General features: G+C 46.1%; 1 protein-coding gene across 3 annotated transcripts in view; it reads left to right on the top strand.

Moving 5' to 3' along the window:
- Positions 1-14,640, top strand: part of ralgps1 (Ral GEF with PH domain and SH3 binding motif 1) — a 679,800-nt gene that overhangs the window by 647,185 nt on the left and 17,975 nt on the right. For all 3 annotated transcript variants that reach the window (XM_055659791.1, XM_055659790.1, XM_055659792.1), the window contains 2 exons: positions 10,094-10,199; positions 13,380-13,472. In XM_055659791.1, the coding sequence (XP_055515766.1) occupies positions 10,094-10,199; positions 13,380-13,472 (199 nt within the window). The remainder of the gene's footprint in view (positions 1-10,093; positions 10,200-13,379; positions 13,473-14,640) is intronic.

Here is a 14,640-nt window from a genome sequence, read left to right as displayed (position 1 = left end):
CCAAGATTTTGTCGTAAATCCACAACTAAATGGTTTGTTGATTCTAACTTGTTGACGTTGCGAATTGGAAGTGATATTTTATGTGATGGGTTTTGTGGAGGACTGTGGCCAGACATTGTTTGTTTCATTTTTAGTTCAGAGACACACGCGGCGTGGTAACAGGCCCTTTGGCCCACCGTGTCCGTGCCGACCAGCGATCACACTAGCACTAACCTCCACACTAGGGACAATTCACAGTTTACAGAGGCCACTTCACCTACAAACCTGCACGTCTTTGGAGTGTGGGAGGAAACCGGAGCACCCGGAGAAAACCCCACACGGTCACAGCGACAATGTGTACAGGCAGCACCCGTCGTCAGTATCGAACCTGAGTCTCTCAGGCAGCAACTCTATCACTGCGCCACTGTGCCGCCCATGTACTGTTCAATATTCCATGTCAGGATATTATGGTCTCCATCGAATTGTTGGCGTGTGTGTTCTCCCCATCCCTAAATTGCAATATAATACAAGCCGTTTAGTTTAGTGTAGTCTAGTTTAGTTTATTGGTTTAGTTTAGAGATACAGTGTGGAAACAGGCCCTTCGGCCCACCGAGTCCATGCCAACCAACGATCAACCCGTACACTCGTTCTATCCTGTTCTAATTGGTAGTATGGAGGAGTTGGGCCAAAGGGCCTTCTTGGAAGCGCGCACCACCAGATTACGGAACAGCTTCTTCCCCTCTGTTATCAGGCTTCTGAACGGTCCTTCCACAAGCTCAGGTACTGTCCGATTCACCTCTACCCCATTGTGGACATTGGACTTTGTCTCTGGAACTGGTGCGCTACAATGCTGAGAACTATATTCTACACTCTGTATCTTCCCCTTTACTCTACCTATTGTACTGGAGTTTGATTTCATTGCATTTACAGTATGTACAGTATTATCTGATCTGTTTGGATAGCGTGCAGAACAAGGCTTTTCACTGTACCTCGCTACACTTTAGAATAATGAACCTAAACCTTAAACCTAATAAACCTTAACACCGCCTAGGGAAATTTAAATGAGCCCATAAAATAAGATTCAGGGACCATGTAATCTTAACAAACCTCTCGATCGCTGGCTTCAAAGTAGAAAAACCTACTTTGACACCCTACCTTGTATGAGAAGCCAGAGCTGGTAGGAGCACAGAGCACGGTAGGGCTGGCACAGAGAGCAAAGCAGAATGAATAGAGGTATTTAAAGATGAGTGTGAGAGGGCCAAGTCTGCATTGTGGGTGGCCTTCAAGCCAGAGGAAACAAGCAAGCAATTCAGATTAAGATGTGTTGAAAGGAAATCCAAACACATACAAGTTTGTAGGTTAATTGGCTTGGTATAAATGTAAAAGTGTAAATTGTCCCTAGTGTGCAGGGATCATTGGTCGACGTCGAGCCGATGGGCCGAAGGGTCTGTTTCTGCGCTGTATCTCCAAAATAAACTAAACCACAAAATGCAGGTATAGACCAAAGATGGACAAAGTACTGGAGTAACTCAGCATCTCTGGAGAAGAAAGGATGAATGAACATCTTGGGTCATGATCCTCCTTCTCTCTATTTCGTTCAGAGTAAGATTTCAGTTTTAAACTTCATTTTTAAAAATGGTGTGAATTGAGACCTCCTGGTAGCTGCTGAATGTAGTGAACTGGTCATTGTATCCTCATTAGTGCAGGAATCTGTTAATCTGATACTTTAACATAAGGAATATACTAGATATATGTGGGCGCCATGGTGGCGCAGTGGTATAGTTGCTGCCTTACCCGCCAGAGACCCGGATTCCATCCTGACTACGGGTGCTGTCTGTACGGAGTTTGTACGTTCTCCCCGTGAACTGCGTGGGTTTTCTCTGGGATCTCTGGTTCCCTCCCACACTCCAAAGTCACACGTTTTTGTAGGTTAATTGGCTTGGTATAATTGTAAATGGTCCCTAGTGTGTGTAGGATGGTGTCAGTGTGCTGGTGTGTGTGGCCTGCTTATCCTAAACTAAACTGCGTCTAAACATAGTAGGGATGTTAGCTACAATGGAAGGGGTTGGACAGACTTGGCAGTGTTTCCTCTGGGAACCCAGTGCAGGTTGAGGGGAACACAACAGGTAGATGTGATATGGAATGATTGCCTTCATGAGGACCCATCGGTTGTAGAGTCCAGACTGTCAGAACATTTTTCCCCACGGATGGAAAATTGCGTACTAGAGGGCCCCATTAAGCTTTGAATGTGAGAGGGACAAAGTTTAAAGGAGATGTGTGGGTTACAGTTTTTACACTGAGGGTGGTGGGGACCTGCAACACGTTGCCAAGGGTGGTGGTGGAGGCAGATGCAATAGTGGTGTTTAAGAGACTTAAGGGCCTGTTTTACGCAACATTATTTACGTGTCACGACGCATCGTGACGTGTGCATTACGCATGCATGGCGCGTGGTGGCGTAGTGTGACGTGTGCATTACGCATGCATGGGCATGCATGGCATGGTGGCATAGTGTGACGTGTGCATTACGCATGCATGGCGCATGGTGGCGTAGGCAGTGACGCGCGGTAGCGAGCGGCGCCTCAGGATTTTGGGATTCTCAAATCCTCGCGCGCCACCTGCCTGATGTCAAATGACGCCCAAGTGGGACAGGCCCTTTAGATAGGCACACATGGATATGCAGGGAATGGGGGGGATATAGATTGCATGCAGGTAGATAAGATGTGGTCTTGGCATTGTGTCCAGTGCAGAGATTGTGGGCCAAATGGCCCGTTCCTGTGCTGTACTCAGTTTAGTTTTAGTTTAGAGATGCAGCGCGGAAGCAAGCCCTTCAGCCCCCTGAGACCAGCCATCCCCGTTACACTAGCACAATCCCACGCACTATGGACAATTTACAATTTTACTGAAGCCAATTCACCTACAAACCTTTACGTCTTTGGAGTGTGGGAGGAAACCGGAGCACCCGGAGGAAACCCACGCAGGTCACAAGGAGAACGTACAAACCCTGTCCAGACAGCACCTGTAGTCAGGATCTCTGGCGCTGTGGGGCAGCCACTCTACCACTGCGCCACTGTGTGTACTGTTTGATGTTCTATGTTAAGACCTTGTGGTCTCCATCCAGATACAGACATGTGTATTGATGTCCCCATCACTAACCTTGTTTGCGACTGAGGAGATTAATAATCTTATTTTTCCAATTCTGAAGATAGATCCTAGATCCAAAACATTTTGGTTTCTCCCCGCACAGGTGCTGCATGAGTGCTTGTACTGTCCTCTTTTTTTATCTTTTCTGCAGCTTTTTTGCTCCAGCCTCTCCATTTGTTCTTCCCCGATAACACTGCTGTCAAACTCAGCATGACTCATTCCTTAAACTGACTTCTCAACCACCTGCTGAAGTGAAACGGTCAATCAAGGCATGCATATTCAGGGGGCTGTGTGTCAGGGGCAATAGATGCTGCCTCACCAGTATTGCCCAAATCCCAATAAATGAAACATAGCAGGTCTTGCTAAAAGGCTTCGATGGGGAAAGGAGGGAGGTGAGAAGCTATTGGGCTGAATGGCCTGCTTCTGTGCAGTAGGGCCCGTGTGAATGGGAAGAGACCACATTGAGACATAGACTCCTCCTGTTAGAGGTTGCTTGTATATGCAGAAACTAGTGAAACCTAGTGAATCTGCGGAATTCTTTGCCACAGACGGCTGTGGAGGCCAAGTCAGTGGCTATTTCTAAGGCGGAGATAGATAGATTCTTGATTAGTGCGGGTGTCAGAGGTTATGGGGAGAAGGCAGGAGAATTGAGTTAGGAGGGAGAGATAGATCAGCCCTGGATTAGACTTGATGGGCTGAGTGGCCTAATTCTTCTACTATTTCTTATGATCTTCCAAAGTGCTGGAGTAACTCAGCGAGTCAGGCAGCATCTCTGGAGAACGTGGCTAGGTGACGTCTTTGGTTGGGACCCTCCTTCAGACTGAAGTATTGTGGGGGGTGGGGGGGTGGGAGGGGGGGCAACTGGAGGTGAGAAAAGACCAGGACAAATCAGGGCCGGCAATAGATGAATTCAGTCAGGATGGTTCCCTGATAGGCCAATTGTTGGCTGAGGAAGGTGTGGTTAAGAGAGATACATTGGTGTGAACTGTGGAACTGGTTAAAACAGTATGGAACCTTCCATATGTCTCGAAGATGGACACAAAAGGCTGGAGTAACTCAGCGGGACAGGCAGCATCTCAGGAGGGAAGGAATGGGTGACGTTTCGGGTCGAGACCCTTCTTCAGACTGTCTCTTCCATATGTCTCTTTAATTTAGTTTGGAGATACAGCATGGAAACAGGCCCTTCGGCCCACCGAGTCTGCACCGACCAGCGATCCCCGCATATAAACACCATCCTACACACAGTAATACAGTGTAATACAGGAACTTTGGCCCACAATGTCTGTGCTGAACATGATGCTAACACCGACTCTTATCTGCCTGCACGTGATCCATATCCCTCCATTCCCTGCATACCCATGTGCTTATCTCTTAAATACCACTATGGTATCTGCCTATACCACCTCTCCCGGCAGCGTGTTTCAGTGTACCCACCATCCTGTGTGTAAGAACTTGCCCCCTCACATCTCCAAAGTAAACATGCAAAAAACAGTGAAACCTTGTAGGTCTCTCTTCAGCCTCCATCATTGATGAGGATTCTGTAGTCTTTTAATTCCCTGCTGTTGACTTAGTGTTTATTATAGTTGTGAGCTCTTGACAGGCGGGGAGGGGGGTTCATTTGGACTGATATGTATTGTCTTCTTTTCGCAAAAAAAGATTTTCTATTTTTTTTAAAAGCTTTGTCCCTCTGATTTATTGATATTAACACTGGACATGAATGGAACCTTCCCCTCAATCCTCTCCATCCATAGTCATAGAGTCTTACCCCCTATGACTATGGTCTCATAGAGTCATAGAGTGATACAGTGTGGAAACAGGCCCTTCGGCCCAACTTGCCCACACTAGGCAACATGTCCCAGCTACACCAGTCCCACCTGCCTGCATTTGGTCCATATCCCTCTAAACTTGTCCTATCCATGTGCCTGTCTAAATGTTTCTTAAACGTTGGGATGGACCCTGCCTCAACTACCTCCTCCGACAGCTCGTTCCATGCACCCACCACCCTTTGTGTGAAAAAGTTACCGCTCAGGTTCCGATTAAATCTTTCTCCCCCCCTTACCTTAAACCTATATCCCCTGCTTCTTGATTCCCCTACTTCAGGCAAAAGACTCTGTGCATCCACCCGATCTATTCCTTCATACATTACATGTGTGGACTCTGACTGAAACCTTACTTAATGCAAGCGGTTAAATCACAGGCTGGAAGATTAACTCAAGCAAAGCTTCTAACTCAATTTGGATGAAGCCACTTCTGTTAACCAAGGAAACTAACAGACCAAACATAAATATTGTGGCCAAGAAATGGGAATGAAAATCAAATACACATGTTCTAAAAGGGATCTGTAGTAAAGTAATTCCCAATAAACTTGGCCATGACGTACGTCTCTTTGGGCTGTCACTGAATATTTCTTACTGTAGAGTCACTTGTTCCCCTCACCATGTGTCTGGTGCAGCCCCTGCCACACCAAACCTGATGGCATTGCCTTGTTTGGCATTGCCTAGTCTTGCTATTGAGGGAGTGCAGCGTAGGTTTACAAGGTTAATTCCTGGGATGGCGGGACTGTCATATGCTGAGAGAATGGAACGGCTGGGCTTGTATACTCTGGAGTTTAGAAGGATGAGAAGGGATCTCATTGAAACATATAAGATTGTTAAGGGTTTGGACACGCTAGATGCAGGAAACATGTTCCCGATGTTGGGGGAGTCCAGAACCCGAGGCCACAGTTTAAGAATAAGGGGTAAGCTATTTAGAACGGAGACAAGGAAACACTTTTTCTTGTGAGTCTGTGGAATTCTGTGGAGGCCGGTTCTCTAGATATTTTCAAGAGAGATAGGGCACTTAAAGATACCAGAGTCAGGGGATGTGGGGAGAAGGCAGGCACGGGGTACTGATTGGGGATGATCAGCCATGATCGCATTGAATGGCAGTGCTGGCTTGAAGGGCCGAATGGCCTACTCTTGGTACAGTGAAAAGTGAAAAGCTTTTTGTGGCGCGCTAACCAGTCAGCGCAAGGTCAATACATGATTACAGTCGCGCCATCCACAGTGTAAATGGAATAACGTGAATCACGTTTAGTGCAAGGTAAAGCCAATAAACTCCGAGCAAAGATATTCCAAGGGTCACCAATGAGGTAGATGGTGGATAGCAGTTGTGCAGCTGTGACAGAGAGAAGGGGAGCTTGCTAGTGTGAGAACCCAAGTCTATTAGTTCATCTTGCACTGACTCACCACTCTTAGCTATAAGGGGAGGTTGGACAAACTTGGATTGTTTTTTGTGGCACGCTGGAGGTTGAGGGGGACATCTTATAGAAATATAATAAATTAGACTTTAGACTTGGGAGATTCAGTTCAGAAACAGGCCCTTCGACCCACTGAGTCTGTACCGACCAGCGACCCCCGTACACTAGCACTATCCTACACACTAGGGACAATTTACAATTTTACTGAAGCCAATTAGCCTACAAATCTGTATGTTTTCGGAATGAAGGAGGAAACCAGAGCACCCGGAGAAAACCCACGCAGTCACAGGGAGAAGGAACAAACTCCCCACAGACAGCGCCCGTAGTCAGGATGGACTCGGACGCTGTAATGCAGTTACTCTACCTCTGTGCCACCTCTCTCTCGCAACCCCATTCTCCTGCCTTCTCACCAACACTCAACGTCCACACAGATAGTGCAGATAGGTCAGAAATATTTCCCCCCAAGGTGAAAATGTCAGACTAGAGGGCATTAGTGTAAGATCAGAGGGAGAAAGTTCAACAGAGGTCTGCGGGTGCCGTTTATTTACAGAGTGGGTGGTGGGAGCCTGCAACATGCTGGTGGTGTAGGCAGATATAATAGTGGTGTTTAAGAGGCTTTCAGATAGTTCGGCACATGGATATGCAGGGAATTGTAGGGTATGCTGTAGATCACAGGCAAGCAGAGATTTACGTGGCAACATGAATGGCACAGACATTGGGGGCAGTAGGGGCCGTTCCTGTGCTGTACACGTCCGTACGGGGGTGATGGAGAGGTATAGGCAGGATGTTTAAGGAGTTGAGAACCCCAGCCATTGAAGGTGTGGCTGCCAGTGCCACACGCATCTTTGTCTGTTGTACTCATTTGGAGATACAGCATGGAAACAGGCCCTTCGGCCCATCGAATCCACGCCGACCATCGATCACCCGTTCACCCTAGTTCTATATTATCCCACTTTCTCATCTACCGCCACATACTGGGGGCACTTTACAGAGGGCCAATTAACCTGCAAACCCGCACGTCTTTGGGATGTGGGAGGAAACCGGAGCACCCGGGGGAAACCCACACGGTCACAGGGAGAACGTGCCAACTCCACATAGACAAACCCCAAGAACTGGATCTCTTGCGCTGTGAGGTAGTTGTTCTGCCAGCTGCACCACTGTGCCACCCTGTAGCGCAATAACATTTAGAGTTGGGTGGAAGTATATGATTGAAGGAGTGCATGTAATAAAAAGGGAGTGGAAGTGAAGAGATTACAGTCAGAATGAGGGAAGATATCCAGCGAGATGTGAAAACTATGCACTATTGCAATCAGTCTGTACACAGCTTGTTTTTTACTGTAAACAAGAAATATTATCATTTATAATTACTTTTATATAATAAAAATAAAGATATTTTAAATTAATATTTAATAATCAATTATCTAATTTATAAATAATTAAATACCAACTTATTATTAACAACATAATCAAATGATACAATGTTATTTAATTATTTATGGATGGATAACTGATTATTACAAATGGATAACTGATTATTTATTAACAAACAAATTAATAATTCATGTTACTGAAAAGCTCATCAATTAATTGACTATTGTTCAATAAATGAATTTAATAATTCAAATCAATTCAATTAATCAAGTCATTAGCCTTATTTAATGTAATTAATTTAATTTAATATTTAACTAATTTAGTTATTGGTTAAATGATTAATTGATTATTTAATTGATGACTGATTATCTAATTGTTCATTTATTTATCCATCGAACTACATTTATTCTGATGGATATTTAGACTAAAATATACAGTCTATTTTTAATAAATGGATATTTTAAAAATAAATATCCCGCAGACTTCTGGCTGGTGGATTTCCGTTCTGCCCTGGTAATTCCTATACTGGAAAATCGGCATCAATTTAATTTTTGACTTCATTCCTTCTGCAGTTTGTTACTGGCACAGTTTAAGATCTAACATATTGTACAGAGCTCTACAGTGGAAGACAAGTGGGCTTGCAGTCTTCGAGGTACCTGCTGGAAGTAGGCGCTGACTGGAGCTCACCAGTGATGTGGGGATTGGACTGGGAGAAAATAACAATAATCCCACGGAGCACAGCCCATCCACAGCCTGAGAACTTGTTGTGTTTCCAATCCCCAAACCAACCATCTCCACCTGGGAACTCCTCTCCTCTCCTCTCTTCTCCTCCACTCTCCTCTCCTCTCCTCCACTCTCCTCTCCTCTCCTCTCCTCTCCTCTCTCCTCCTCTCCTCTCTCCTCTCCTCTCTCTCTCTCTCTCCTCTCCTCTCCTCTCCCCTCCTCTCCTCCCCTCTTCTCTCCTCCTCTCCTCTCCTCTCCTCTTCTCTCTTTCTATCCTCTCCTCTCCTCTCCTCTCCTCTCCTCTCTCTCTCCTCTCCTATCATCTCATCAACCCATCTCATCTCCTCTCCTCTCCTCTCCTCTCATCCCATCCCATCCCATCAAGGGCGGCACGGTGGCGCAGCGGTAGAGTTGTTGCCTTACAGCGCTTGCAGCGCCAGAGACCCGGGTTCGATCCCGACTGCGGGTGCTGTACGTTCCCCCCGTGACCTGCGTAGGTTTTCTCCAAGATCTTCGGTTTCCTCCCACATTCCAAAGATGTACAGGTTTGTAGGTTAATCGGCTTGGTATAAGTGTAAATTGTCCCTAGTGAGTGTTAGTGTGCGGGGATCGCTGGTCGGTGGGGACTCGGTGGGCCGAAGGGCCTGTTTCCGTTCTGTATCTCTAAACTAAAAAAAAATCCCATCCCATCTCAGACAGCTAGAGAAACTCGGCGGGTCAGGCAGCATCTGTGGAGGGAATTGGACGAGGGCGTTTTGGGTCATTGCCCTTCTTCAGACTGAGGGAGAAGGCAGTGAGTGGAGAGAGGTGAGAGGAGGGGGTCGGGCAAGAGCTGGTGGACACAGGTTAGGGGGGCTTAATTCACCTGATTCATCCTCCAATCAACCTGGATCCACCTATGACTTAGTTGAGTTTAGTTTATTGTCGTGTGTATCAAGGTACAATGGAAAGCTTTTGTTGCGTGCTGACGGGTCAGCGGAAAGACAACACATGATTACAATCGAGCCGCCCACAGTGTCCAGGTACAGGATGAAGGGAATAACGTTCCGTGCAAGATAAAGCAAGCAAAGTCTGATCATGGATAGTCGGAGGGTGTCCAATGAGGTAGATAGTAGCTCGGGGCCGCTGTATAGTTGTTGGTAGGATGGTTCAGTTGTCTTATAACAGCTAGGAAAAAAAGTCCCAGTATCTGGAAGTGTTCTTGCCGGATCTTGCCCCACCCCTTCCCTTCACCTCTCCCTACCTGCCCTTCTCCCCTCTACTCCACCATGTAGAAGAAGGGGCCCGGCCCGAAACATTGTCTGGATGTGACCCTCCGCGGATGCTGCCTGACCCACTGAGTTCCTCCAGCACTCAAGGTTTCAGCATCTGCAGCCTCTTTGTGACTCCATCCCATCTCACTGATGCTGCTCACAACTCATGACCAACATCCTCCATTCAGACCTCCATTGCTGGTCCCCATCTAACGTGCAACGTGCGTTTAGTCTTAAAGTCCTGAACATCAGCGCAGTTATTCACGAGGAGGCAGGTCGATGCGAGACCCGCTCACAAGGTATTGTGTGGGCAGCATTGGATTAGCCTGCGCTCCTCGCCGTTCAATACTCAGACTCTTCACGCTGATTCTTTTCCATCTCTTGTCAGTCCTACAGACACCTGCAGTTACCACTTGAGTGGCACAAACGGGACCATCACCATCGAAGGGCTGCTGCGGAGAAAAACCTTGCTGAAGGAGGGCAAGAAGCCAGCAGTAAGTAGTTGGCAGGTTGTTTCCAACTCACTCGTTGGGCCAGGAGTCACGAGTGTTTTATTGTCGTATGTCCTGAAAATAAGAATGAAATTCTTACTTGCAGCAGCACAACAGAATATGTAATCGTAGTACTCTGTAAACAATATGATGAAATAAGAAAAATAGTTCCGTTTATATATATATATATATATATATTATATATAGACACACACACACGCACATGCATGTGTGTATATATATATATATATATAAAAGTTCAGAATATATATGTATATTGTGTGTGAGAGTTTGTATAAGTATACGATAAATGAAAAAAAGTACTATCTATACTGATTTTTTCAGTATATATAATGTCTGTGTGTGTGCGTTCAGTATATATATGTGTGTGTGTGTGTGTGTGTGTGTGTGTGTGTGTATGTATATATATAACAAGAGATAAAAGGTTCTATATATATTTTTATGTAATATGTATACGTGTAATATATACGCACACACACACACATATATATATATATATATATACACACACACACACACACACACACACACACACACATATATATAAATATATATACACACATATATACACAATATGTACACACACATATATATACAATATGTGAGTATGACTCTACGACACTTTAGTTTAGTTCTGGGATACTATTCAGCATAACACTGGCAGAAGTGGGTTGGTTAGCAGCTCAACAATTCAAATGAACACAGGTGGAAAGGAATGAACCGAAACATCAGGATTTGGTGCATTTTGAATGAGCAGCATTGGAAGCGGCAGCTTCAGGAAGGATGGAGCCTGGAGCTGGATTACGTGTCTGGAACATTGAGGCAGCTGCTCCCTCTTGTGATAATTTGCAAACCAAACAGCTACACGTCATCTGCCGTGCTTGCTGACATCTAAGCTGGGCTCATCTCTGCAGATGCATGCACTTGCTTTGCTGAGAGCAGCACCTCGACATGAAGCTGAAGCTCTGTGTTTCCCACTCACACAGCAACTGAAGTAGTCATACAGCACGGAAACAGGCCCTTCGGCCCAACTTGCCCATGCCGACCAACATGCCCCATCTACGCTAATCCTACTTGCACACTTTTGGGTAATGGGTTATTGTTGCAGAGTCATACGGCATGGAAACGGGCCCTTCGGCCCAACTAGCCCATGCTGACCAAGATGCTCCATCAACTCTAGTCTCACCTGCCTGCATCTGACCCATATCCCTCTAAACCTTACCTGTCCAAATGCCCTTTGAGCGAGCTGGTGCGCCTACCCTCACACTGTGAGCTCCACCTTCACTGGGCTATATATGTGATAAAAATGAACTGCAGGTTCGGGTTTAAAACAAAGATAAACACAAGTGTTGCAGTAACTCAGAGGGTCAGGCAGCATCGCTGGAGAAAATGGCTAGATGACGTTTCAGGTCGGGACCTTTCTTCAGACTCCACGGACACTGCCAGACTTTGATTATCAATAAGGAATACAACATGGTTCATTATTAATACTGAAAGGGCGGCATTGTTCTGTTCGAAGGTTTCTTATAAGAGTGACGGGCCTGTCCCACTTGGAGATTTTTTAGGCAACTGCCGGCGACTGTCATAGTCGTAGCAGGTCACCGAAAAACCAGCGACAACCCCCGACAGCATTTATGTCAAGCTACGCTCTTTGGCATCAAACCCACTGTCACCGAAAATTTTTCAACACGTTGAAAATTTAGTGGCGACCAGAAAGACGTTACCACTTTTTGCGCGACTGAGGAGACTACTCCCGGCGACCACCAGCGAACATGTGGCGACAAACTAGTCTACTGTAGTTGCCTAAAAAATCGCCTAAGTGGGACAGTGGTCCATAAGGATTTAAAGGGTTGATGCTCTGAATCTAGGAACATAGAACATAGAACAATACTGCACAGGAACAGACCCTTCGGTCCACAATGTCTGTGTCAAACACGATGCCAAGACCAACTCTTGCTGCCTGCTCACAATCCCCCAAATATCCCTCCATTTCCTGCATATCCATGAGCTTATCTAGAAGTCTCTTAAACACCACTATCGTATCTGCCTCCATCACCACCCCCCGGCAACACGTTCCAAACTCTCACCACCCTCTGTAAAAAACTTGCCCCGCACATCTCCTTTAAACTTTGTCCTCGAGTATATGATATTTCCATCCTAAGCTACGGAAATGGACTATTTTAATCCAGGCATCCCAAAGACGTACAGGTTTGTAGGTTGATTGGCTTTGGTAAAATTGTAAATTGTCCCTAGTGTGTAGAATAGTGTTACTGTACGGGGTGATCGCTGGTCGGCACATACCTGACCGGCCGAAGGGCCTGTTTCTGCCCTGTATCTCTAAAGTACGGTAACTAAACTAAAGGAAAGGCGGGTGTGTGTCCCATGCACAACTTACTGTCGGGTTGCAAAATTGAGAATTCAGTGATCCTATCCTCCGGGTGCTCCGGTTTCCTCCCACATCCCAAAGACGTGCGGGTTTGTAGGCAAGGCAAGGCAAGGCAACTTTATTTATATAGCACATTTCATACACGAGGCAGACTCAAAGTGCTTCACATAAAAACATGTCATACAATAAAATGAAATAGTAAAATGAAATAAAATAGAACTAAAAGAAAAGAAAAGCAAAATTAAAAATGCATTATAAAAAGTGCAAAAGTTAAAAGTGCAATGTAGTTAAGATTTAGCTGAAAGCTAAAGTAAACATAAAAGTTTTCAGTCTTGTTTTAAAAGTGGTCAAAGTTGAGGCAAGTCTTAAATCTTCAGGAAGTTTATTCCAGCTATTTGTTGCATAGTAACTAAAAGGGAATAAAGAGGGCCCTAAGATCGAACCTTGCGGGACTCCACACGTCACGTTGGTTGGTTCTGATACAAAGTCACCAATGGAAATTGTAGGTTAATTGGCTCTCTGTAAATTGTCCCTATTGTGCAGGAAGTGGATGGCAATGTTGGATAACATAGAACTAGTGTGAACGGGCGATCGATAGTCGGCATGGACTCGGTGGGCTGAAGGGGATTTAATCCATGCTGTATCGCTAAACTCAATGCGATACATAAATAACGGGCGCCCAACCTCCACTCCCTCAGCTGGTGGTAAGCGCGCCTGTCTGTTTAGCCGCTCTGATTGTTTGGCCTAACATTGAAGAATCTTTTCCTTCCTCCCAGTTGTCGTCGTGGACTCGCTACTGGCTCATTCTCTCTGGATCACTCCTTCTGTATTACAGCGCGAAGTCCCTCAGAGCCACCGAGAGGAAGCACGTGAGTAGTCCCCAGCAAACACCGAACATGTCCACTTTGGTTTAAGATAGACAACAAATGCTGGAGTAACGCAGCATCTCTGGAGAAACGAAATAGGTGACGTTTCTGCTTGAGACCCTTCTTCAGTTTATCCACTTAAGTTTAGTTTAGAGGTACAGCGCGGAAGCAGGCCCTTCGGCCCACCGCGTCCATACACCATTCCCCATACACTAGCAGTATCTCACACACTAGGGACAATTTACAATTTTACAGAAGCCGAGTGACCTACGAACCTGCACGTCTTTGGAGTGTGGGAGCACCCGGAGAAAGACCAGGCAGTCACGGAAAGAACGTACAAACTCCGTAAAGACAGCACCCGTAGTCAGGATCGAACCTGGGGCTCCAGCGCTGTGAGAGTCATACATCCCTCTCTACCGCAGGATGCCCAGTCTACCCCTGCCGATCACTGCATCTTCTCAGTGAATAATCGGAAAGACACACAGGTGCAGCGGGTGGAACTTCTGCCTCTCAGCACCAGAGACCCGGTTTCGATCCTGATCTCGGATGCTGTCTGTGCGGAGTTTGCATGTTCTCCCTTTTGCAAGGGTTCCCTCCGGGTTCCTCTCACATTCCAAAGAAGTGCGGGTTTGTAGGTTAATTGGCCCTCAGTAAATTGTCCCCTAGTGTGTAGCAAGTGGATGAGAAAGTGGGATAACATAGAACCAGCGTGGATGGGTGATGGATGGTCGGCGTGGACTCGGTGGGATAAAGGTCCTCTCTCCATGCTGTATCTATAAAAGCACCAGCTCCAATAATTCCTCTCTCTTCTAAGTTTGGTCCATGCATCTTTATCTCCTCAATTCAAGGCAATGTGAGTCTCCCTACAGAGTTAATTCAGTCTTAATCCTCTTTTGGTGTTTACCCATCAAATTCCCAGATCCTTAAAGCCCTGTCCCACGGTACGAGTTCATTCCAAGGGCTCTCCCGAGTTTAAAACAAATCAAACTCGTGGTAAGCACGGAGAATGAACGTAGCGGGTACTTCGGAGCTCGAGGACGTCACTTAGCGAAGATTTTTCAACACGATGAAAAATGTCCACGAGAGCCCCGAGTACCGACGAGTGGCCATCACGGTAAATCTCCGAGTTCGAATCAGGGCAAACGCGGGCGTTCATACAGTGGGACAGGCC

This window comes from Leucoraja erinacea, chromosome 31, assembly GCF_028641065.1.
Source record: "Leucoraja erinacea ecotype New England chromosome 31, Leri_hhj_1, whole genome shotgun sequence".
Taxonomy (NCBI): Eukaryota; Metazoa; Chordata; class Chondrichthyes; order Rajiformes; family Rajidae; genus Leucoraja; species Leucoraja erinaceus.
Note: the sequence above shows the minus strand (reverse complement) of the source record. Positions and strands in the feature narration are given on the sequence as shown.